We start from the raw sequence: 26,017 nt of genomic DNA on the forward strand, positions 1-26,017 counted from the left end.
TCGGGTTGATTTGTACGTTTTTCTCTCATCTCGCCGACCCGTCCAGCAACCCCCCCCCACGAAAAGAGTATTTTCAAATAAGCATCAGGCATTCATCACATTTGAATAACTCGTTTAAATTGGAGGATGTTTTCAATGTCACGCTTAGAAATCATTGTGTTGCTTCTCAAAAAGATGCTCCATGTATGATGAATTCAAGGAGAAAATATTGTTAAGATATATGCAGCAACCTGTAGACCCGTGATGAATGAATCTTCCAGCAAAAAAAATAAATAAAAAATGCACCAGGAGCTGCTGTTTGAGGAGAAATGCAAATACATTCAGTCACCGTTGGTTCCATATTCACATAAAACATGCAGTGTGGATGGTATCGTGTGGATGGTATCGTGTGGATGGTATCGTGTTGACAGAATCGGTTCTTATCTTGACTGTTAAACTCAGGAGACAAAATAAACCCCAATCAACTTTCATTTCAGGGTTTCCTTAATGCGTATGGATGTTCGGAAAAACTCTGAGCGGATGTGAGCCTCAAAAAATTATCATTATCAACACCTGTGGGGCAAATCATGACTGGGCACCTTCACCACAAGGACGTAGAGGAGTTAATGGAAAGAACTAATTGTTTGTCTTCAGTTTAAATGAACCTTCTTTTCTTGAAATAATCCCAGTGGCACAATAATTTCTAGGGATTTAAATTGGTAGCTGATTCAAATGTGCTTAAAATCACCATCATCCTACCATCACCTGTGGAAATAATAATCATTTTTGGTGAATTGCATGGGGATAAGTATGGGGACGTGGACTGGGCATGCTGCTTGCAGTTCCCAGTTACTCATGTCTGCTGGAGGTAATGATCTGTTCCGGCTGCTCACTTCCTATAGGATTTAGTTGATGCCCTTTCTAAACGGGGATTAGGAGCCTTTGAGGGTTCAAGGGTGAGACTCAAACCAGCAAACCTCTAGTTACAATCTCACTATCCCAACCTGTAGGATTAGGAACTTCAAAAATTCAGATTTTATTTTTAAATGTGAGATTCGGAAACCTTGACCTTGAAAAGTGCAGTTTGATGCTCTGACCACTCGACTGCGGTTCATTTCTCCGCTTCCCTCGCAGTTTTAAAGTAAAAAAATCTTGTTCGAATTTGAATGTCTGTGTCTTGAAAAGTAACAGGCAAGAAGATATAAGAGACGAGACAGAGAGAAAGCAGAAGTGCGTGTTAAACGTCAGCAAAGCAGAACAGCGGAGAGTGAAAAAAAGGCTTTAATTCATCCAGATTGGGATTTCAGACCTGACACCCTGCTGTTATACACACACTGTCAGCACATTCCTCCAGCTGGCCGTGACACGCACATGCACACACACACGCACACACACACACACACACACACAACTTCAGACTGTACAAACACATGACAACATACATGCACTGGACCATATCGTGGAGCCGGGAGGAAAATGAGCATGTGCATATTTAATGTAACTCACAAAGAAAATAAGTTGCACATCGAAACCCTGCAGGGAACATGAATGCATCCATGTCCGGTTCTCCTTATGTATTAGTATGCACATACACACTTAAAAAAAAAAAAAAAAAAGCCCCAATATGTATGAAGGTCTAAAGGTCAGCACTGACCTGAAGTGTGGAGGACATATACAACCAGCTGGTGAAAACTACACCACAACATTTCACTGTGTGCGCACGTCTTTCAGTGCTTACGTGAACCGAATCCGGTGGAAATTATTTATGAGGACATTTTTTGCATTGAAAGGACATTTAGTCTGGTATCCAGAGCAGGAGAAGCTTTTTTTTTTTTTTTTTTTCCCCGCATGAGGAATTTTATAACAACAATAGTTTTTTTAACTTTTAATCTTTGAAAATAAATCTAAATTAAAAAAACTGTTGCAAATGTAACAGGTTAAATAATAGAATAGGTTAACCTAACACACACGTATTTAAATGAACACTGTGTTAAGGCAACTCGTTGTCATGTTTACAAGTCCTGATGAAGATAGAATAATGTGTGTGTGGAGGAGAGGGAGGAAGCAGGACAAACCGCGGCCGTCTGTCAGTATCTCTACTCCTCTAGATGTATTATTTGTTCTATATTTCTACAGGGGAGTGAATGTGTGTTCAAGTGTGTCAGGAGATTCCACGTCTGTCCAAGAAACCCTCCGAAACGTCGTATATCACGTCTTACAGCAACATTAAACGTTACGCCGACGTAAAACCGGGCAGCAAATCAGACATCAAGCCCCCAGGAGTTACTGCAGCCGGCGTGCGCAGGGGCAGTTTCATGTACGCGGAGATATATGCACGCGCGGGGCTCGGCCACCTTAAACAGCTCGTGTTTTACATGTGGAGGAAAGCCAGAGACAAGTGACGTATTTGCTGACCAAACCCTAATGTCTTGTGAGAAAATATGAGTGGTTGGCATCCCGAGCATAACTCAACAGCAGGACGGCGAACGGCTACCTGAGACATCTCAGTCTGAGACACACAGCGTCCCAAATTATGACAGCCGGAGATATATGACGCGCGTCGCAAAGGCAGAGCTTGAAAGTAGAGTGGTTTCTTTTTGTTGAGTTTTTTTTCAGCGAGTTGTCAAACAGCAGTATATTCCTGCTTGGCCCCTGCAGGCGATACGAGGAGGACTTGGAAGCGTTTAAAAAAAAAAAAAAGTGGCTTTTTAATCAGATAAACAACTGGGACGAAGCTGAAAACAGGAGAAAATAAAAATGTCAGCCAACAAACGTGAAACGAAGAAACGCGAAATGAGTAGATGGGACTGACAAGCGAGCGAGGCTTGGCCGCCGCCGCGCTGGCGATGGGAGATAATTCACAACAGCAAGAACAAGGTTTTGGTTAAAGTCTGTATAAAGCAGCAAAACAACGTGTAAATAGTTTGTCACGGCGCAGAAATATGCTCAATCAACCATTTGAGTGGTCGAGCATCCAATGCAATAGAATGGATTCTTATTCAGACCAAAACAATAGTAAGTGTTCCAATAATGTAGAAATAAGGATTATTATTCGCCAGGCCAAATGAAGAGTGAAAAACAAAACATGACAAGTAGATATAAGAAAGTCTGAGTATCGTGAAGGAATCAGGACTTTTCTCTGGTCTGAAACAACAGTGATGCTGGTTAGTTTTATATTATATACATATATATATTAATATGTGGGAATTAATATGGATTTCAACCGTTTCTGCCATTACTGAACTTCAGTTTCAATCCAAATGCAGCAAAACGTAGATTCATTCACGTTTTACTGTTTTGCTAAAGAAGACAATTAATTCAGAAGAATACTTCTACATTTGTCTGTATTTTTAGGCAAGTATATGTGACTTGAAAACCATGAATCATTCTCCTTCTACTTCACAGTTATTCACATAAAATACATTAGTGGTTGTAAAGTGACAAATTTGGGGAAAGTTCAAGAGGCACAGGGACTTTTGCCAGTAGATCTACAGACACACGTCATCTACACCCAGTTCAATCCACACAAGTTAAATGATAGCAGGGGTTTAACAGCACACCAGAGACGGTTGAATCTAATCGTATGTATGTGTGTGTGTGTGTGTGTGTGTGTGTGTGTGTGTGTGTGTGTGTGTGTTGTGACTGTGTGTTTGTATGGGTTCCCAACTCACATAAGACGTCATGTATGTGTCTATTCACGTCTGTGCCTGAAACATAAATATTCATCGAGGAGCCGGTTTATTCATAAAAGAAACAGCGTGCATGGATAAATCAATCACACACACACGCACACGCACACACACACACACACACACACACACATAAAAAAAACAAGGCCAGGCTTTCTGAGGTGCTGAAGCCTGTGACAATGACACGGGTCGTTACAGCACCGATAAAATGGCCAATAACTTCGCTCACCTGGACTGTGAACGGACACCGTGCCTGACACACACACACACACACACACACACACACACACACACACACACACACACACACACACACACACACACACACACACACACACACACACACACACACACACACACACACACACACACACACACACACAGACACACACTAACACACACACATCTTTCTATTCAAAAACAAAAGAAACGGAACGCTGCTCGAAATCTTTTCGGACAGAGTGCAGGAAAACTAAATCACAGGGCGAATGCTCTCATTTCCCATGATGCCCCAGTAAACGCTGGTCCCACGGCGCATTTAAAGAGGCAGGACATGCTAACACGGACATTCTGCTTGGCTTCTATTTCAACCCAAAAGCATCGTCCCATTAAATCAGGCTCCATCGTAAGGTCTCGGCGAGGATGTAAAAGAGCAGAAAGTACGCGGAGTCGTCGGACTGCTGGACTCCTCTTAGCCGCACTTAAAAACGCGAACCCGTCTATTAAAGTTGCATTACGGCGCACAATGACTTACAATGTGTGTCTGCATGTGTGCGGGCGTCTGTGAATGTAATCAATCACATGAAGAGACGGACGGTGGGACATGGTTATTGCATTAGCGCAGCACTTAACTTGGATGGTTTCTGAGAGTGTGCGGAGAGAGGGAGGGAGGAGATAAAGGACGAGAGGAGAGCGAGCGCGGGATTCAGAGGAGAGAGTTAATGAGGTGGCGGGTGAAGATCATGTCAATGAGCGCAGTCGCCACCTTCCAGAAAAAAAACCCGGGGAACATGAGAAACTAGTGGGGATATTAAGATAACACGAGCGGCTAATTCGGCGGTGAAGTTTTGCGTTTTCAAAAATTTACGAGGCACCCGGCGGGAAGCTTTACATTGTGAATGCTCAGTAGATTAAAACAAAAAACGGGAAAATAACAGAAATGCACATTTTGGTGTCGTCAATTAGCAGCTTTCGAAACTCGAGCCGAAAACTTTATTTTCCCCCACCAGAACTGAGGAAATATTAACGCTGTATCCAGCCTTCTTACATAACCCCTGAAACCAGAGACGGGTGTCATCTGGGGGCTATTTGGTAAGACTTCATAGTATCCATCATTCAACAAAAAAAAAATTCCACAACTCCTTTGGCGGGCGCCTTTATCCAACGTGTCATACGTCAGAGTGTGGTGAAGTGTGTTACTCCACGACGGCGCGGCCTTCTCTCGGTTCAAACCTGCTTCCTGTCCGACAGCTCTGTAGCTCTACTCATTTACAGTTAACGCAGTTGTCTTTCTGAAAACACCCAATGTAAATGAATATAAACGCCACGATTAGTCAATTATCTAAATAAAAAGAACTTTTGTAGGATAATTTCTTATTAACTTCTGTTATATCGACTGATTCTAACAAAAACTACATTAAAAATAGGCGTTTCATTGAACTATGTAACTTCTAATAGTTCGAATAATTCAGCTTTAATGGAAAACATATTTGTGTTAATTCAGGTTTTTTAAAGAGTCTCTATAAGGAAGCCCAGTGTTGGTTTAAAAAGCCCGAATCAGGTTGGAAAATAAATCCATTGGAAAGAGTTTAACTTTCTTAAAAAGAATGTAAGTCTGAGTTTAAGTATCCAGATGTTTTAAAAACGTTATATTTAAAGAATCTGGTCTGTAGAGAGCTTGTTTGTTTTAAAGAGTCGAAACGCTGCAGATGAGTTTAGAGACTCGGGGTGAAGTTTGGTGTCCGAGTCTAATTCAGATAGTCAAGGCGTTATCTCAAACAAAGTAATCTGCAGAAAGTGATTCAAGAAACACTTAAAATAATGAAATACAGACGAACAGATTGAGGAAACACATTTGTCAGGAAAACATATGAACCAAAGTCCAGCAGTGCTTCATATGGAGGTTTTCTAACATGAATCTTCGAGCTGGAATGTGAATCAACCCCAAGTATTAACACATTTTTAGCCTCTAGTACTGTCAGAGCTCGCCGTTATTCAAGAAAATGCATGAAACTATAAAGACGTGAGTCCTAAAAGATGGCGTTGTGGAGGATTCAAAATGAGTCTTCATCCTATTTTAGACACTCGAGGGAAAAGCGGGACTCGCGAGGGCTGATGAATCTGCAGTGGGGTGAGTAGAAAGACCTCCTCGTGCGCGAAACAATACATCATGGCGGAGGGAAAGCAGTTTTTCAACGGCGACGACTGATCTCTGTTCTTACTTCATCTCCAGGACCTCCTCCAGGTGCTTCCGCCTCTCGGCGCGCAGGGCGGTCAGGTGACCTTCCTTCTCGGCCAGCGAGAGCTGAGTCGACGACAGCTTGGCTTTCATCACCTCCAGTTCCTGTTTCACCTTCTCCATGGCGACCAGCAGGTCCTCCATCTGACGTGTGCAAAACACACACACACACACACCCGCACACACATGCGCACAATTGGACATTTTGTGAGACACTATTGTCTTTCACTTTGCTGTCCTGCAAATATCTGCTTTTACATCTGTGGGCGCCGCGACGCCTTCAGAAAGCCTCTCTGCCTCGAAAGCCTTTAATAACATCTTTGTTTTGACGTGAGACGCTCCACTGCGGAACATCAAAAGTGTCATTTTCTTTCTCCTTTTGTTGCTCTTCCCCTCGCTCTGTTGTTTCTCTTTCCCCCCCTCTCTCGTAGCCGATGGATATTTTATCTGCGTCCCTCCGACTCGCTGGGCGTATATCAGCATGTCAGATTAATGTGTGCGAGGTCAGCGTGCAGCTCTCACGGCGAGAAGGAGAGCTGGCCACCACGCATCTGTGCACTTTTGTCTTCTCCCTCTATGAGTTATATAACGCCGGTCTTCATGGAGCGTTGAATTAGAAAGAAAAGAGAGAGACATGGGGGGAGGGGGGATAGAAAAACAAAGTAAAAAGAATTCTCGCCATCAGCAGAATAAAGTAAAAACTGTGAGCGAGGGATGAGGATCAATGGGGGGGATGAATGAATGAATGAATGAATGGGAGGAATTTAATGACAAAACTTGAACAACGCTCAACTTTTTCTCTCGTTTTTTTGTTTGAATTCCGCCGTTGATGGATCTCTCCATTCTCAACTCAACCAGTTGTTGGCCGCTGCCTTTTGAATACAACCTAAATCAGCGTTTCCTCAATATTCAATTCCCTTTTTCACAAAGTCTGAACATCAGACGTCAGCGCGGACTAAATTAAAGATCACATTTAACCACTTTGACAAAAGATAATACTGAATCTTTGACTACGTCTTGATTAAAAACGAATGAAAACCACTGCATAGTTGATACTGATACAGCTCGCTTTAAAATATTTACAGGTTTTGATAAAAAAACAAAAAACAAAGACACAATGTTCATGTAACTGTTTCAGAAACTGGACTTTCCCAGGGATAAATGAGACGTTTAATCATTATTTCTCACATTAAACAGAAAGAAATAGTTAAAAAGGTACAATTTCATATTTATTAACTTTTTTTTTTGTCATGAAATTCTTTCTGGGTATATCTACCAAAACTTTAGGTAAAATCCCAAAATTTACATAAAATCTACCATCAAAATAGGTAAGAATGTTGACTTTAGCAACACTTTTTTCAACTCTTTTACCTCAAATGTGTGTTTTAGTCGTGTTATATGTGTAAACATTATTGAGCGCAACAAAAAAACACAGTGTATGTCAAGAAAATCAGTCCAATCATACAAATCCACACTGAAAACATTGAATTAGATCCTGTTTGTGGCTGTATTAATGTCGATTTTTCAGAACTACTTTGCTTCTATTTGAACATAATTCTCAGTATTTTCACCTTCTTACATTGTCAAACTGGCTGGTCCCACTGGATTTAAATGTCTGACGTCAAGAACAATCAATGCTGAATCTGCAGGAAGTGATTCAAGACTCCGATTATGTTCGATATTACGGTCAGTCAATTTATTGGATTTCATTCCTACGAATCGATTCAGTTTGAGAAATAAAACTACGATACAAACTGAAGATGATTGTTAATGATGACATTGGTCATAATAACAATAGTCTTGTGTGGGCATGTGCCTGTTTCACTCATAACTCTAAAATGTGTTTTGTATCAACAAAAAGTCAAAATACATAAAATTTATACTTACAAAGACCTTCAAATGCAAAATTCATACATTATTCTTGTTTTTAATGCTATTTATATTTTGAACTTTATATGAACAGTTTAGTTTGAATTCAAATGTGTAAAGTCAACTTCTTTAAAAAAACACTTTGCATTGAAGAAATGTGTGTCATGGTTAATATTTATTTTGGCCTTCCACATCCAGATTACAGTACTTGGGGTGCCACTTTTATTTGACATGGCTTTACTCTACCACTATTAGACCGTAGTGATTATTCTCCTTTTCCCACATCCTCCAGGGCCTTTTACAAAAAAATGTACACTCATAAAGTTTTCCTCTGTCGCGGTTTCATTAATGGACGTTGGATGTATTTCAAATTTAGATTCCCGCAAACTCAAGCGACAAGAAAGGAAAAGGAAACAAGGAGAGAAGATGACAACAAAGGAACAAGAAGGTTTTAATCAGAATTTACCTCGATAGAGTTCCGACTCATCTGATATCATCGGGTTCATACCTTGAGTTTGTCTCTAAACCTATTGTTTCTTGGTACAAGCAAAACCCCGAACAATAACCCCTCGTTAACAGTATCGACAATATCAAACTGACGGGTTGGAGCTCAATTTGTAACGTTTGATATTATTGCAATAATCAGGCGTTTCACGTTACTAATATGAAAATAATCACTCCCGTGCTGGAGTGCTCCAAAAATAAGACGCACTTTCTGTTTCCTGGAAATCGGTCTGAAAAATGTGGGGTTGTTTGATTATCACTATTATTATTATTATTATTACTGTTATATTCAGGGACTAATATTAGCTCAGCACAGAGGAGCATGTTGGACGTGACTCAAACTAATAGTGACTTCAGCATAATATCAGAAACAGTTCACGCTGATTTAAAACGATTTATTCAGGTAAAGTTGCCTGGTTGGTTAAACACCACGACACAAAGTGTACAAACAGCCTTATCTTTGTCTCCGTGAGATATGTCGGAGGCGATTCGCTGTCAAGCCCGTCCACAGAGGACGGCCGCGCTCGCCGTTGCAAAACAACACGTTGACATCAGCTTGGGTTTGTGGTTATTTAGTGATTAATTGTTCGCCTCGTGTCCAGCAAACTATTCAAAGAGGATAAAATGAAGCATATCGAATGTTTTCGCTGGCAAACTGACAGACTGAGAAAACCGGGGATGGAAAACTGTATGTAACCACAGATATCCACGGTATTTATTTGATTTCCTTTTGGGTAAATCTAAATCTATAACCTTTTAACTCTCAATGACTTTTCCTATTGTAGATATTATTTTTTTTAAGTTCTATTTGCTGTCATAATATTCTCCTGCTCTCTTGATAGAGGCTTGTTTCACAGTACCAGGCTCACGTTCGTCCAGTGAACTCTCAACGCAGACAACATGCAACATGTAGAAAAAGGGACAGACAACGCATGATGTTTCCACTTTACATTTTCCTATAAAAAGACAAACGCTGTTGTTATTTTTAACCCAAATGCATGTGATTAATTATAATAAATAAAGATGAACAAAGCTCCTGCAAATCTGGTGAGTCACATTTTGAATGACTGCTTTGCACTCATCATATCAAAAAAAAAAATACGTTTTAGAATCTCTTGAAAATATATATATAAGTAAGAAAAAATTTGTAATCAATTTTCAAGCTAAAAATGGTCAAATAAAGTCTGCGAATATCCTCCAACAAGAGATCAGTGTAGAAATTTGCAATTTACAAGCAACTTATAGCCAAAAGACAATTATTTTCTATTGTACACTGAAAGAAAAACAGTAAGTAGAATGGAGAAAAAAAGGCAAAATAAAGACACAGTACACACGCACACATACAGATGAAGGTGAGTGATTTATGCGATGATTGTTTGTTACCTTCGACCACCTAAATCCAGTTGTGGTGAACTCATGCATTGGAATGTGAGAGAGCTGCATACAAAATAACAGAGAAAAAGAGAGAGAGAGAGAGAGAGAGACAGAGACAGAGAGAGAGAGAGAGAGAGCAATGTGAGCGGAGGGAATGATACAGCGGAGGAGGAGGAGGAGGAGGAAGAGGAGATCAGGATGTACGGAGAGAGGAAAGGAACAAAAAGATTGAAGGAAAGCAACGCAGGTGTGTGAGACCACATTATGTAGATGATGTAATGCATTTATTAATTTTGTACTAAACAGCCTGATGTGAAAGTTCTTCTCTCATTTTATAACAAATTGTGACACTTTGCGGTGAATATTACAAAAGATTAACCGTCTAAATGTTCATTCATAGTTTTGTTGTTCATTATAATGTGAACGTCCAATACAGCCACTGAAAGAATAAGAATTTTAAAGAATTTACTTTTCTATATTTGGGTGATTCTTATGAAGTCTTTTGGGTTTTTCTTTTCAAAAACAACATTTAACACACATTACACGTGATATTTTCTACAGACAGTGAAATGTCAGATTAAAGTGAATCAGCTTAAATTATTATTATTAAAAAAAAATATTTTTTACAATTTTATTGTGATTTTCATCATTATTTAATGAACACATGGTAAATTCTCCCTTGATCGGATTTTATTTTCAATTCCACTATTATTCCACTTATTTAAAAAAAACAAAAACTGCATCCTGTAGAATCGTGTGCATTAATGTTTAAATATGATATTTATAATAGTACTTGTTTTGTCTGCACTTAATTTCCCTCATTACAGTAATCCGACTTCTTCACCGTGCGTTTAAACTGACCGAACACTCCCATGATGCATCACTTGCAGATTTTAAATAACCACAAGGTCAGTTTGCGACTCTTTTTTCCACATTATGAAAACCTAATCAGATTAGTTTGTTTATTTCTGGATGTTACTGCAACAAAACATTTGCATATTATTGCATGACTATGAAATTACACATTCCTGAATTGCGTGTTAAGTGTGTTTAGTTGTTCGACTGGGTTGAGGTGGTAATTATTCATGCTGGACTGAATAAAATGGAAATTATCATCATGTATATTGAGTTTTATGCATGAAGACAGTCTTTCTGGATGGTTACATAATGTAATAAATTCCCCCCCAAAAAATAAGAATAAAGGAACTACTGCAATATTTAACAATTTATTAGAAAATGCCACAGATTATTATAACATGAGAGTTATAATTGGTGTTAATTTTCATATAATTCCGTGATGTTACATAATGCAAAGTCACACGGTGGGAAAAAGTGAAAAGAGCAAGGGAGGGGAAATTTTGGGGAAAAGGATAAAAAAAGATGGAGGAGAAATGCAAACTGGGAGCGTTCAGAAAGAGTCCGGAGGAGAGGAGGAGGAGAGAGATGCTCTTTTGGCTTCGGACTCGAGGGATGGAGGGATGAGGGATGGAGGGATGGAGTGAGAGGAGCCGGACGGGGGGGAGGACCACAACCCCTTCAGTTGTCTAAATGTGCGCGTTTGTGCGTGGGCGTCCTTCTCAACTCTAAGGTTGCCGGCACACAGAAGCGGATGAAAGGAAGAAAAGAGGAGAAGAAGAAGAAGGTGCAGCGAGTTCAAGAATTAAAAAAAATTTGTGTGACTAATAAAAAGAGCGAAAAGCTGCAGAAGACGGCGTCTGCCTTTAGTTTGGTGTCTGAAGAGACAGGCGGCGTGTGTCATGGCGTTGACTCATACCTCTGCTGTCATCCACACACACACACACTCACAACCACACACACACACACACACACATCTTTCTTCACAGATCACACACATTCGTGACTCATGTCTGGCGAAAAAGGTTTCGTGTATTTTCATGTCACTTTTTTTTTTTAGCTGGTTTAACTGTTCAACCGGCACAAACACACAGACAAGCACACGTCTTGTCAGCATATAGCGGCATATAAAAGAAGAGTGTGTGACGTTTGCCTTCATGGAGTCAATGAGTGTATATAAATGTGGGCTACATAGCATGTGTGTGTGTGTGTATGTGTGTGTGTGTGTGTGTGTGTGTGTGTGTGTGTGTGTGTGTGTGTGTGTGTGTGTGTGTGTGTGTGTGTGTGTGTGTGAGTGTGTGTGTGCGTGTGTGTGTGTGTGCCAGCACTATAATAAGCACTGAGGACGGGCAAATTGTCTCCCTCTGTCATCATTTTATAAATCATTATGTGAGAGGTTAATTGCAGTGACACCGGGTATAAAAAAAGAAACTCCCAAAATATTTATTTACAATTTTTACTTGTGGACTCTGAGACGCGTTTCCAGTCTGAAAATAAAACAACAACAACAAAAAAAAAGAAGCCCAAAGCGGCGTCCATCTGGCTCCCGCTGAATGCCATGTTGTCCAGCATTGGCGCACTGTTTGAATAGCAGTTAGCACTTGTTTCTGCCACGTTTGTGTGTGTGTGTGTGTGTGTGTGTGTGTGTGTGTGTGTGTGTGTGTGTGTGTGTGTGTGTAGAAACGTATATGTATGTATGTGGTCTGCCGTCGTGCGTATTACTATCCTGTCTGAGAGTGCCACAAACACCCCTCCCCACACACACACACACACCCACACACACACATACACACACGTGTGTCTGAGCTGCAAGGGCGACTTAATGTTGTTGATGTTGGGAGAGTGTTTGGCTGCCATCGCCGCTCATCCACCGCACGCCGACGTTCCTGCGCCTTCCTCCTTCACCCCCCCCACCCCCCCCGACGTGGCCGAGACGCCCTCCGCTCTGTCTAATTGAACCTGCCAGTAGTAAGTCAAAGTATTTTCAGGCACTGCAGCCAAATTAAACCTGAAGGCTTGAAAGCAAACGCTGCGAACAAATTCAATTACAATGACGCCTTGAGGAAAACACATGTAACGTGTGGGTCCTTCGTAAAGCAATCAAAGTTTCAGTTTTGTCCGTTTTTTGGGGGGATAAAAGAAAAGAAAGGAGACGACTGTGCAAGGATTTTCGGAGATGGAGTGAAAGTTGTCAAATTCCTGCTTTCAATTTCCTCCACGCAAAGAAAAGAAGTGCCGCATCTAAAAAGGCTTTGATACGTTTATTTGGCGGCTCCCTCTTCGCTGAGTCAGCACATCAAGCCTCTGCAACTTTTAACCATTTTAACCTTTTCTGCCTCGACACAGGATTCAAACTCATACGAGGTCAAGACTTAAGTGGATTTTTTCCAAAATCATACAACCTTCAGAACACGAATTACGATGTTTGTGTGTTTTTTTCAGATTTTTATGTAACATACATTTGGATAACATAAAAAAAAAATTATGCTTATTGAATCATAATAGAAAAGTAATAAGAAAAATAGTGATTATTGGGAAAAAATTGGAAATATACATTAATGGATGCATAATACAGCTTTGGAAAGTTTTTACATCTATATGTTTTCTGTATATAATAAGATTATACAATTCAATCCAGCAGGTACTTTAAGTTATAAAGGTGCAATAATTACAAAAAACTAGACATTTGACATTATTACAGTAAAAACTAGGGACGGTAACGCTTCTCTCTATCTGATCAGACGCTGCCCTTCAGAGATTAAACCGATCGATTGATTCCGATTGATCAGAGGTTTTAGTCCAACTCCAGTACGTACGTGTTGATTTCTGAAGTTGTACTTTCTCCTGAAGGTGTTTCCCGTCACGATTTCCATTCTAATAACTAAAGAACGCCACCGTAGGCGTGGATCCCCGCACTCGTGGCCAAGACTTCACCCAAAGCGCCACCAGAAATACAAACACCACATTTACGTCTGTGTCAATATCAACTGGAATTTTTTTAATGAAAATCGTAGCAAAAGCTGTTTTTTTTTTTTTTTGTTCTTTTTTTTTTGGAGGGGGGGGGGGGGGGGTCACATTTAATTGCACAGTTGTACCTAATAAAGTGGCTTGTGAACGTAGAAACAGACTATCTATAGAAACGGTGAGATTTATGCTCCAATTAATGACAATTAGCCTCGCGAAAGCAGTCTGGCACCAGAATCTAGATCCAAAAAGTGAAATTCGGATTCTTGCACCTCTGGTTATTAAAGTGAGCCTCGTGAAAAAAAATTAAATAAAAAAAATCTTACAGTAAAAAAAAAAAAAAAACAGCTTTTTATTGGTGTGAGGTAATGATGTATTTATAGTGAACCACTACAAAAGGCAAGGTGTAAAAATGTGTAAATCCTTAAAGCACCTGAGCCGTGTTGGTAAAGCTGCTCCTAAATGTAGTCGGAGAAAAATAATAAGTTCACAGATTTTTTTTTTCTTTTTTTTTTTTCCTTCCCCCTCCTCACACCAACACCATATATTCACACATATTTCTTTACCTGCTTGTTCAAACTCATCGAAGCCTTCCACGCCGCTATTTCTAGTCGGTTGCATCATCACATCAAAAGGGAAATCTGACCTGTCGCACGCATCAGTTTGAACGTGTTTTTCTTGTTGTACGCCGCCGCGTCTTTGAACGCATCGAGAATTTCAAATGAGCTTCTTCAAGTTAAAGCCGATGTTCACGACATGAAGTTTATTTTTCAGCTGATAGCAGTAATATTCTGAACAATGATCTAATAAATAGGAGTGTACTGGTTAGGAGTGCTGCATCGTATATGTGTTCAGTAAATGATTCAGTAAATCTATTTTTAATAAGAAAACTGAAGAAAAAAATGTCACAAAAAAGTAATTTATTTTCTAAATGCCGTTTTATTATGTATTATTACATTATTGGCTGCAGTCATTCCAATCTCGAAGTTTTTTGCTTTTCTTTTCTAAATGGTACTTCAACAACGTAATAACTGTTATTGGCGCAGGTATTTCATTGCGTTATTGGCTTCGTGAGCTTACGTTATCCGTCCATAGTTTAGTGGGACTGGCTCTGACTCTAAGTTGTACAAAGCGCATGGTAAGAACCTATTTACTGTGTGTCTGTCCATCACGTCGTCTTCCATCGGTCATTACGCAGACGTGCACTTCCTCCGCTGCGTCTGTCAAGTCTGGAGCTGCTCATTTACGCCGGCCGTGGCTGAGGGTGTGAGCGAAACACCTTGAAAGTAAAAACATCTGTTTGCTCTGCCTGTCTTTATGTGTTTGTCCGGACGCAGCCCCGGTAAGTAAAGGCCTGGAGCAGACGGCCAACATTTAGAGGCAGTAATAACAATGGAGTCCGGCCATTTTGCCAACAGCTACAGCTCACAGTGTTTTCTCAGGGCAGTTTTCGTCCTAACAGCCCACGCTGGGTTTTTTTTCCCCCCCAACACTTGTCAAAGCCCATCCAGACACCGCCGAACATTTCCCATCTCTATGCCCTTGTTAAGGCGCTGGTACTGTGGGGAACAACTCACACACACACACACACACACACACACACACACACACACACACACACACACACACACACACACACACACACACACACACACACACACACACACTCAAACTCCCAGTGGTCTGAGGTTGAAACTTTTCCCTTCAGACTGAACCTCATTTCACTGCGTCGTGAGCGTTCCTGCTGTCTCGATATAGATAAAACCTATTAGAAACTGGAGCGGTCGGTCAACTCGCGCTCCATTTAAAAAAGAAGAAGAAGAAGAAGAAGAAGAAGAAGAAAAAAAAAGGCGTTTGTGTGTTGAAAGAGGGACAAAATGCAAGCTGTTCTTTAAATAGGGACGTATTTACCTCGCCTGCAATTGAAGAGTGACTGAGCAAACAAACACACACACACACACACACACACACACACACACACACACACACACACACACACACACACACACACACATAAAGGAGCTCAGCTGGCATTGGGGCATAATGTGTCTGCTGCTCCTGCTATTACCCGCTTTGACTCAACCAGTGTTTAGCTATGTCAGACAGAGTTTGCCCTGAAGATGTTCCTCCGTGTTTTCCTCAAGCGGCGGATTGAAGGGAAAACCGGAGACTTGCAGTGTGCCTGTGTGAGAAGCTGACTGATAGGGGTTGAGATTAGGGGTGGGGGGGGGGGGGTTCGGGGTGACGCGTTCAGTCGTTCGGGGTGAGGGATTCTCCTTTCATGCAGGGACTCACAGACAGGAGAGACACGGTACCTGCTTCTCGGCATGCGTGCGCGCGTGCTCCTCCTGAGCGAGCACCACCTCCCTCTCCGCCGTGATCTGAACGCTCTCCCTCAGCGCCTCCTCCAGCTCCTCGATGCGGTCCTCCTTGTTACGCAGGGAGTCCTGCAGCCAGAGCGTTCATGTAAGGTTATGATGGTGATTAGGTTGTGTGCAGGAAAATCGCACAGTCGGCATTTATTTCAGGGACTCCGGAGCCCTGAATAACCCCAAACAGGCACAGAAAAAAATATGAACACCTCACAAATTAAAAGCCCAAGAGCAGAATCAAACCATGTTATTGTCAGCAAGAATTACCAATCATAATCCTTTACTGGATTATTGCAGGTTTGCAAATTGGGATATGATGTAGCACGATATCTCTGGGGTGCAATGGAAACCTTCAATTAAAATTTTTCAATTTGAAAAAAATTGCGTTTCTAATTCATAAATCGGGTATTGAGCTGTTTCGCTCGCAGTTCAATACGAAACTCTACCGTCGGGATGAAATTGTGTTTATGTGGGAGTCTGCGGAAATTGTGCGGCGCGAGAAGCGAGAGGCTCCAGTCAGAAAACACAGTGGCTCGGTAAGTTTCACATCTGGCAGCAGGAAAAGACAGGAAAAGAACAAATTTCAGTCATTTGCAATAAGCTGCAAATCAAGGACATGATTTAAAGCACAATTTTAATTAATTAAGTTTAAAACCGTACTAATCCAGTTTTCTTTATTCAGATAAAAAAAAAAAAAAAAAAGATTATCTATTTCCATCAATTTTCTCTAAAAAAGATGGTTCTACTCGTTTGTTATGCTGTCATTTTACTTTACTCATATTGGGACCGCATGTGGCACTATTGCTATTGAGGATTATTTGTTTTGCATCATTCCAATGGTCATTATAAAACGGTGCTTTTGTTCGATCACTACATTTCTGGATCTTCTCCTAAAATCCAGTCGTTTTAATGAGATGCAGCACAAAACCTTCCCTGAAAACTGGAGTTTCCCTGCAGAAGCGGCTCTGCCTGTCACATCCGTCTCGGCGGGTCCCCCGAGTAAAAGCCTCGGGACAGTCCTCATTCATGTTCTCTGCGCTTCACGCCTGGGATGAGTTACAAGAAGACTCACAAACAAGGCGGCGTGATCTCTATCAGTCTCTGAGGATTTCCGATCAAACATGAAGCCGTTTCACACGTGAAATGACACCAGCTTCCCGCCAATCCCCCTGCTTTTGGGGGAGGGGGGGGGGGGGGGGGGGGGTAACAGGAAACTGGCTCTCCTGGTCAAATTAGAGCTGAATGAATAATGGATGGTGACACGGTGGGAGAGGGAGGGTGACACATTACAGTGGACATGAACAAACCCCCAGAACATCTGAACCACATGTGCAGAGAATCTGAATCCTCCACGAAGCAACATTACTTAGTGTCTAACTATGCAGACTGAGAATGACTTTTAACTAGATTTAAATTTCTTATTGTGTTGAATTAAATCCCGGGTTGGAAATTATCCTCACATTCCGTTTACAGCGAGAGGGGTTAGTGTGACACACGCCGGGTTCTGGCTGTAACCACTGCGGTCTCGTCTGCCTCGGTGACTCACGGAGTCGCCAGCTCATCTCCTGACCACATAAATACGCGTGGATGACAACTTTCAAACTCCTTAAACCAAAGATCAATCATAGCTGAAGGACGCACGCACTTATTCACACAAACACGCACGGTTTTCATCTGCCTCTAATCGGAGAAGCCGCAGCGGCGAGCAATTACCGGAAGAGGAACATGGGGAAGTTTCAGACCAATCAGAAGACGGAGATTTAAAAGAGAAGCCAACACCTGATGGTCACTCGACAGTCTCAGCAGACAATTAGGAGATCCTCTCCGACCACAGAAAGTTTCATACCCGGAGCTCTTTCCTCCTCTAATCACCTCCCATCTTATTTTACTCCTTCACCTCTCTCTTCATTTGTGTTCTCCTCATTTCTCCCCTCCATCTTCTACATCCTCTCCCTGTCAATTATCCCCTTCATTCCCCCCCTCTCTCACACACTCTCCTGCCTGGTGAAGCTGCCGTGTGTGTTTGTGTGTGACAGTGAGTGTGTCTGACATTGCCTTAGGCTGCTCCTCGTCACGTTGTGACAATGCGAAGTTGTTCCAGCAGACAATATTCAAAGGACAAGGAGAAGGAGAGAAACTTTTTCACCCTCTCATTTCACTCCTCCGGCATTCAAAAAGTTCCTGCTTCCTCCTCTTCCTCCTCCTCCTCCTCCTCCTCCTCCTCCTCCTCCTCCTCCTCCTCCTCCTGTGTACCTTGATCTGCTGGGAGCTTTCGTTCAGGTTGTCCTCTCTCTTCTTGGCCTCCTCCATCAGCTGGGCGTTCCGGCTCTTTTCCAGCTGCTCCATGTGCTTCAGGTTGGCCACCTTCTTCGACTGGTCCTTCATCTGCCTGCACAAACAGAATAAAACCCAATGAGGCCACAAATCGACTCGCATGTGTCACAGCTCTCTGGCTGCTACCGCACTGCGCGAGAATCTGGTTACAGTTTGAATAGAACTAATTAATAATATTTCACCTGAATGGATGAATTGATGCAGACATCCTGACATAAAAATGTCCCTGCTAAGTAAACACATACCTCTTTATCCGATTCAGAGTCGACGACATTCATGGCTACAATTTAGAGTCACAAACAACCTCAAAGGAATTTTTTTGACCGTGAAAAGAAATCGGAGTATCTGAAACCAGACTTGAACCTGCAGCCCTTCCCGGCCTTGAAACGCGAACATTTGTGATGTACTCTACATAATACGCTCACATTTAACACAGTTGGCCAATTTAAATGTTGTTTATACACACACAGCTAATCAACCGATGGATTTAATCTTTCAGATAGATTCAAAACGACGTGCCGAAGTTCAAACTGAGCATCGGAACGGAGAAAAAAAAGAAAAAGTTGATTTAAATGACTTTGAACGCGAAATTGCAGTTGGCAAAAAAAGTTTCTCTTTTGATGCCAGAGTTCAGAGGAGCATGGCCAGACTGGAAACAGTTGGAGCAACCACTCGTTACCACCGAGGTAGACAGAGAATGGCATGGACAGGACACCGAGTTCACGGTACACAAAGAACTTACACAGTCATCAGATCTCATTCCCAAACAAATCCCAAAAGTCTGCAGCAGCCATGTAGTGATACTATCACAGATCAAAATGAGTGCATGAGCTAAGAACGGGAAATGCGTAAATTGCTACTATCCATAACTAGTATTTTCTAAATTGTTCATCCATAACAGGAGTCAGTAAAAACATTTAAAATAAGTCATTTTTGGCCCGCTCCCAACAGATGAAATTCAGCTGTAAAGCCTATTGAACATCAAAACAACATAAGTTTTCATATAAATGACTTTAGGTCAGTGTGTCCCAAAATATTTCCACAGTGTCAGAGGTCTCGCTCAGGGACTGACCGTGGTAAACTTCTCAGTTGTGGTATTAAAACCCCGAAAACCTCCCAAAGCAGGTTTGCCTCTCTCCTGTCCAGGACTAGATTACCTTACAAGAGTAATTCCTCTCTTAGATATTGATGTTGTGGCTGTAATTGGTATCCTGGTCTTCTACTTGGGCTTCAGAGCCAAGAGACCAAGTATAAAGACGTCCAATCACTTTGTGGCCATTGGATCTTTGAAAAGACTTGAACTGATGGAGATCATCCAATCATCAGCCATGGCGCTCTGTGGCAGGACCTGCTGCACGAGGCCAAGAAGGAAAAAGAAAGTCTTTCTATCTCCTATTCAGATTGCTCAGGCTGTATCTATATGTGATCTGTGTTAATCTACACGTCAATTTTTGTCTGATTTGGGAGTGTAGGTGGAAGACCAGTGAAGCAGTGTTAATGGCCCCCGTCATACAAACCCACACACACACACACACACACACACACACACACACACACACACACACACACACACACACACACACACACACACACACACACACACACACACACACACACACACCATCAAACCATGATTCAAACCTCTGAGTAGACGAGTTACAGTACAAACTCCTCTACTTCTCATTTGACATTAAGAGGCTGTTAATAATAGTCCTGTCTCCCAAGCAGAGAAAACTACCGTCCTCATCACAGCAGCACTTAACAAACCACCCCTGACAGCTGAAGTCTGTCGTGTGGATTTGCACGCAAATGCGCACAAGTCGAACATGTTTGCTGGAAAGTCACAGGGCAGCTGGCATCTCATGTGCAGAGTAACGGCACCGCCGACCAAACGCAGTCAACATCTAACAACACATTCTGATTCCGATTCTACACGGTAATATAATTCTCGATATACAGTAAAGATCAGTGAAGGAATTCGATGAAAACTCGTGAATCAGCGAGGAGATGACATTTGCTGTTTCTGCGCAGTGGGAAGCACGAGGGTCTTTTTACAGAGGGATTACCGGGTGTCGGGAAGCAGAGTTTAAATCACCGTCTGGGGAATGAAGAGAAAAATCTTTTCTTTTTTTTTTTTAAAAGAGAGAGAGAAGTGCCGGAGAAGGCGAGAGTGATTCCTCGCGGGAGTAGCGGGGTTTGGGAGATGGAGAAAAAGTTTAATCCCGGTTTAAGCCGTCTGAAAGCCATTGTGGCTGTGTCACAGAACTATCAGCTATCACTGCAGCTTGACTGCGTCAGGACCTTTCATACCTTTCATACTGTCGACACACACACACACACACAGATGTGGAATAACCCAAACCGATGCCAGTAAAGGTTTAACAGCGTCTACTGAATCATGACACAGTGGAGCGATAAGACAAACACAAAGGATGAATGTGCGCCGATCCAACAGCTCCAGATAGACTACAACAGAAGAAACTGAGCAAACTTAATAAAAGTGGTCGTTTTTGTCCTTATCTGTCTCGAAGCCTTTTCCATACATGTGTGCAGTACATCTGCGTACACTGTGCAAATATTTATGCATGTCGTTAAGTTTCCAGCTTTTACAAGCTCATAGACATATCAAGTGTTCTTTAGTGGGTAAAATATACGACCCCCGGCGATGGGAATCCACTGCAAACTTTATATGTTATATCGTTTATATAATCTGCACATGTTGGATCAGAAGCTGTAAACAGGTTTCAATCATCGTGTGACTTTTAACTGTTTGTCTGTGTAATTTCAGTTTGAGTGCAAATTCTGAGTTGGCAATAAAATGTACTATACTTTAAAGATAGTGTTTCTTTTGTCTCGCTTGCTTATCAAAGCAATAAACCACAAATAATGAAAAAAAACAAAACAAAAAAAAAACACACTTAATATAATGAGAGTAATCCATCAAATGGCTTTTACATCAACATGACTGCCAGAGACGTTGAGAAATGATATTGGCAGATGATGGTAACATAAAATCCTCGATGTGTTTTCTAAAAGGTCCAGGAGGCCCAATACAAACCTTCCAGAGAAATTTGGGAGGCTGGAAAAAAAAAAAAAAAAAAGCTGAGATGCAACGACGGGGCCAAAAGTGCTTCTCAGCACCTGGCTCATCAGCGCTCACAGAATAATCATCAGATTTGGAGCGTACGTGTTCATCTTGTGCTTCCAGCTTCCAAAACGGGTTCAAATGTCAAACGAGGAGGCAGATGAAATGAGCGTGGAGTCACATGCATTAGAAATGTTTTTAGATTCCTTTGTTCAGCCCATGATTTGAGTGTTGGGCCCCGAATGCGGGACCAAGTTAAATGAATATTTGGTCTACTCAATTTTTGTGCGATACGCCCTGTGTGTGTGTATGTGTGTGTGTGTGTGTGTGTGTATATGTGTGTGTGTGCAACAGGTCATAAACAGGCAGGAATGTTCCTATTGGACGATTTCCAGGAAGCTTCAACCATCTGGTTAGCTCTCTGAGGTTTCCCCCCTTCATGCTACATTTACTGGATGTATGTGAGAGTATGTGTGTATGGGAGGGACCTTTACTTTCCAATGTTTCCTATTGACTCAACACTTTGGTCCCCGGCGATTGCTTTCTCTCTCTCCCCATTTCACTAACGCTAAACACTTTGTTTTGCTCACTTTTTCGCGTTTAACCATCGCATTTGCATCCGACCACCTCCCCTCCTCTTCCTCCTCCTCTTCCTCCTCCTCTTCCTCCTCCTCCTCCTCTCTCATCTGGTTGAAGTATTTTCTCCCACCAAAACGACCCTCCCTCCTCCCCTCCACTTATTTACCCAGTGTGTTTGCACGGTGAGATTATAATTATTTGCAAGAAAAGCAATCATTTGTTTGCATTCAGTCGATGTAGAAAGACAAATGTGCCGCCGCCGTTTCCTCCCGGCCTTCTCCAAACACCGGCGCTCTCCAAACGCAACATTAACCTTTCCTTGGCTAAAATACTTTCATCAGACCACAGACGATTTGTTCATTCCTTTCCCTCTCACTAAAGTTTGCCTCTCCCTCTTTTGTCACTTCCATCTCCGGTGCTTTCCTTTCCCCGGGGCTCATTTCTTCTTTAGGAAAAATATAACTTGGATCACAGCAGTTAAACAATAACATACTGGGGTTTGTTTTTTTTTTTTTCCCCCGCCATGTGCATCCATCATTACAGTATGTTTATTGAAAGTGACCGTCACATCAAACTGTGATTCAAAAATCAATCATCTAACACAGTAGGTGATGTATTAAAAGGTAGTATTCAGTGCTGCAGTAAATTGTAATATTCATTGTGCAGGGTTGGATTTGCCGGGAGGGTTGAGGCGAGGACAGAACCTCGTCTGGTCGACCCATCCCGTTTTCTGCCGAATTATTTTTACAGAAAGGGGAAAGGGAGGTCAGATTTATCTCCACTGTGGAGTGATTAAAGCGACTTTTCTAGCAGACCGGACCCAAAAATCATTAAAATAAATGTAAAGCAGACACGTCACCTCCTCATGGATTAGGAGGGAAACTCTCCCCGCTCACCAAGAAGTACGTTTTAGATGAACGCCAGATATTTTGTGTTTTGAAGATAAAAAGTAAACTTTTCAGCGGCTCACCCATGAGCAATAAATCACATTTATTGACGGTGGAAAGTTCGAGGTTTTTACTTGCAAAACCTGCAACGTTTCTCGTGATCCTGCATTTTATCATATATCTGCATCATATTTATCACTTAAAGTTTTTACAGAAATGTATAGTTGAAAAGCTGTGTTTTTAAAATCATTTTTTTTTTTTTTACCTTTATCTACTTATTGCTGTCTTTTCAAGTCAGATTTTTACCCACTTTTCTACAACCCATCCCTCATCGCTGCCCCTCCTCTCCTTTAAAAAAGATCCTATTTCTGTTGTTTATCACACATCAGATCCTGATTATATGCAGATCCTTACAATTGTTGAAAAACAGATTTTTCTTCTAAAGTGTTACCTTCATTCCTCACAATTACTTTTTCCATTTCACACATACTGTATATCTCTGTTCTGGTGTTTCTCCAGAGCCTCATGACGCTTTTATTAAGTGAAATATTCAACCCCAATATGCCATGTGTTCACAATTATGTTAAAATTTCTCTCCCGTCAATGTATGCATAGCTCCTTGGAGGTATTTATCCCATATGTTATCCCAGTGATGCTGGCTTTAACTTTAAAGCTGTGGTCATCTACGTCTGACTTTCAGTCTTATTTACAGAGTCGCGGAGATTAAGATGCTGAGTATTGATAACATGACTTTCGTATTTACTATAAACAAACAGAACGTATCTTCTGAATATATTTAGAGACTCCGACAGGTAAAGCACAATCTGTTTGAGTGAGCACGCGGCCTTCATATTGGTTCTTAGTAAATCAGGCTTTTAGAGTCATAACACAACCCAACAAGTATATCTTTGAAATGTGGGATTAAAGCCCCATTTGCAGGAAAACATTTTCTAATGAATATGGAAAACCTTTGTTGTATTCTGGGTGTCCGTTTGAAAACGCTGCCACTGCGCATGCAAACCGCGGCTGTAGTAATTAGTTCTGCACATGCGCAAGCAGATGGGCAATGACAAAAATGGCGGCCTCCAGGGTGTCATGACTCCCAGTCCATAATCTCCTGGGACTTGGTAGTTTATAGTTTTATAGTCACCCGTAATAACAATCCAACCTTGTCGTCTGTCCATCCAAATAGCTGTGTAGTTGCCACTATTAATGTTTATAGAGTATTGTTCAATCAACGCCTGTGTTTTCAATCCAGAAAAAAATATATAATAACAACAGCACCACTAGTGGCCCAACATGGTAACTACATCATTTTCAACATCCTTGCCATTTCCAGATACGGATATTATTTTCAAAAGATTGCCGTGTAAATGTGTACATTTTCATAAACGGTGCATTGTCACTTGAAGCGTTTTTAAACGGAGCCCAAACTGGATACTGTATTCTTCATTTATCTCGGCATAGATGTTACTATAACTTCAGTGGTTTGACAAGAATTCAAATATATTATTATAAATTTCACAATTTTTCTTCATTCTGACGGCGGTCATACAGTTCGCTTCAATTTCACATTTTTTTTTAGTAACGGTTCAATCAGTCGCTTTAAGGAGACGAAGTTGCTCAGTGAACTCGGCGGATTTGCTCAGCACCATTTGAAGTTGTTTTAATATGTAAAATACTTCCTTCCCCCTCCCTCTGAAATCACTTTCAACAACTGCTGCAAACCGCTGGAGGAGGTTGACTCGCGGGAGAGTTTGCTACCCTGAACGCTGTAAACACGACACGCAGATGTGCAGTGAAAGGCACACGCACAGAAAAATACACACGAAATACACGACTGCAAAAGACAGAATAGTCTTGTTAAATGTAAAATGTTAGAAAATACTGTATATTGCATCTAATTAGCAGTAAAAATAAATGAATTAATTAAAATACACACAGCCTCATAAACTTCAGAAAACCTCAAAATCGCAAAAACATATAAAAAAAAATACTTTTAAACCCAGCTCATTAGCATGCCGCTGATATTCAGGGACCCACATTAAGGTAATATTAATATTACATTTGGAGTCCTGTATAAATATTTGATTGGAAATGCTCGCGGGCCTCGTGTGTTTACTGCACATAGTTCGCCCAACATTAACATCAAGGATTTTCTTTTAACCGTTTGGAAGTCAGTATTTCCTTTGAAAATACAGGGGAGTATTGGTTCGGTTTACTAAGCCTGCAAAATCTTTAAAGCATGAGAAAATAGAGAGAGAAGAAAAAGATCAAAATTATAATAATTGAGTCTTTCCCACTGTTGGTGTGGGGAAAACTATTTCTTGATTTGATGAACGACTGCAGAAAAATCCCTCAGGTAGGCGGTCAGTAAATTTGTGGGGTAAATAAGGAAGTTAGGCAGCTAATACCCATGTGTGCGTCTAAAAGCTTCCCCATTGTGGGTAAATGGAAGTGAGCTGTAAAAATAGTGTGATACAAACAGTTCTCAGCTCCCTCTGTCCTCATGAAGATAAGTCATATTTACTGCACATATCCACACCTCAGGAATAACCATACAACTTAATGGGAAGTGTTTGGATTATAGTAACAGAGAAAGCATGCGAGACAGAGCAGGGGTTGCTCTTGGCAGTGTCTTTGTTTGACATGGAGGAGAGGAAGAGTTGCCGAATTAAATGCTGACACTCTCTTCCTCGGTCTCATATTCATCTTTGGGTGAATGACTCTGGTCTGAACTCAGATTAAATTATAGATGAGTCAACACAGGAGGATGCGGATCGTTTAATGCTGCAAACACGGTTTGTGACCGTATGCTTAAAATATGTGGAACAAAAGAAGAATTTGTTTTGCAGAAGAGAACAAGCTAAATATATATCAGTAAATTATATGTTCTCATTTTGAAGTTTCCAGGTTTTCTACATTAATTGGTCATAAACTGTGAACCCTAATAGGAGTCAGGAGTTCGCAAACCTGAAGTCCAATCAATTAAGCCACATCTGAACCAGCTACGGAGCAATTATGTAATTCCCTCACATAAGATAAGACCTCTGAACATGATTTGCTGA

At 41.3% G+C, this 26,017-nt stretch overlaps 1 protein-coding gene across 4 annotated transcripts in view; it reads right to left on the reverse strand.

Moving 5' to 3' along the window:
* LOC308127259 (ELKS/Rab6-interacting/CAST family member 1-like) overlaps positions 1-26,017 on the reverse strand; it is a 133,187-nt gene that overhangs the window by 50,853 nt on the left and 56,317 nt on the right. For 2 of the 4 annotated variants that reach the window (XR_013936489.1, XM_080492181.1), the window contains 4 exons: positions 18,318-18,453; positions 16,008-16,139; positions 9,883-9,936; positions 6,110-6,270 (listed from right to left, as the gene is read on the reverse strand). Coding sequence is in view for 3 of the 4 variants with exons in the window: in XM_080492181.1 (XP_080348307.1) it covers positions 6,110-6,270; positions 9,883-9,936; positions 16,008-16,139; positions 18,318-18,453 (483 nt within the window). In the remaining variant the exon portion in view is untranslated. The remainder of the gene's footprint in view (positions 1-6,109; positions 6,271-9,882; positions 9,937-16,007; positions 16,140-18,317; positions 18,454-26,017) is intronic. The other 2 variants (XM_080492183.1, XM_080492182.1) reach the window with 1 other exon arrangement.

This window comes from Lipophrys pholis (assembly GCF_963383615.2).
Source record: "Lipophrys pholis genome assembly, chromosome: 22".
Taxonomy (NCBI): Eukaryota; Metazoa; Chordata; class Actinopteri; order Blenniiformes; family Blenniidae; genus Lipophrys; species Lipophrys pholis.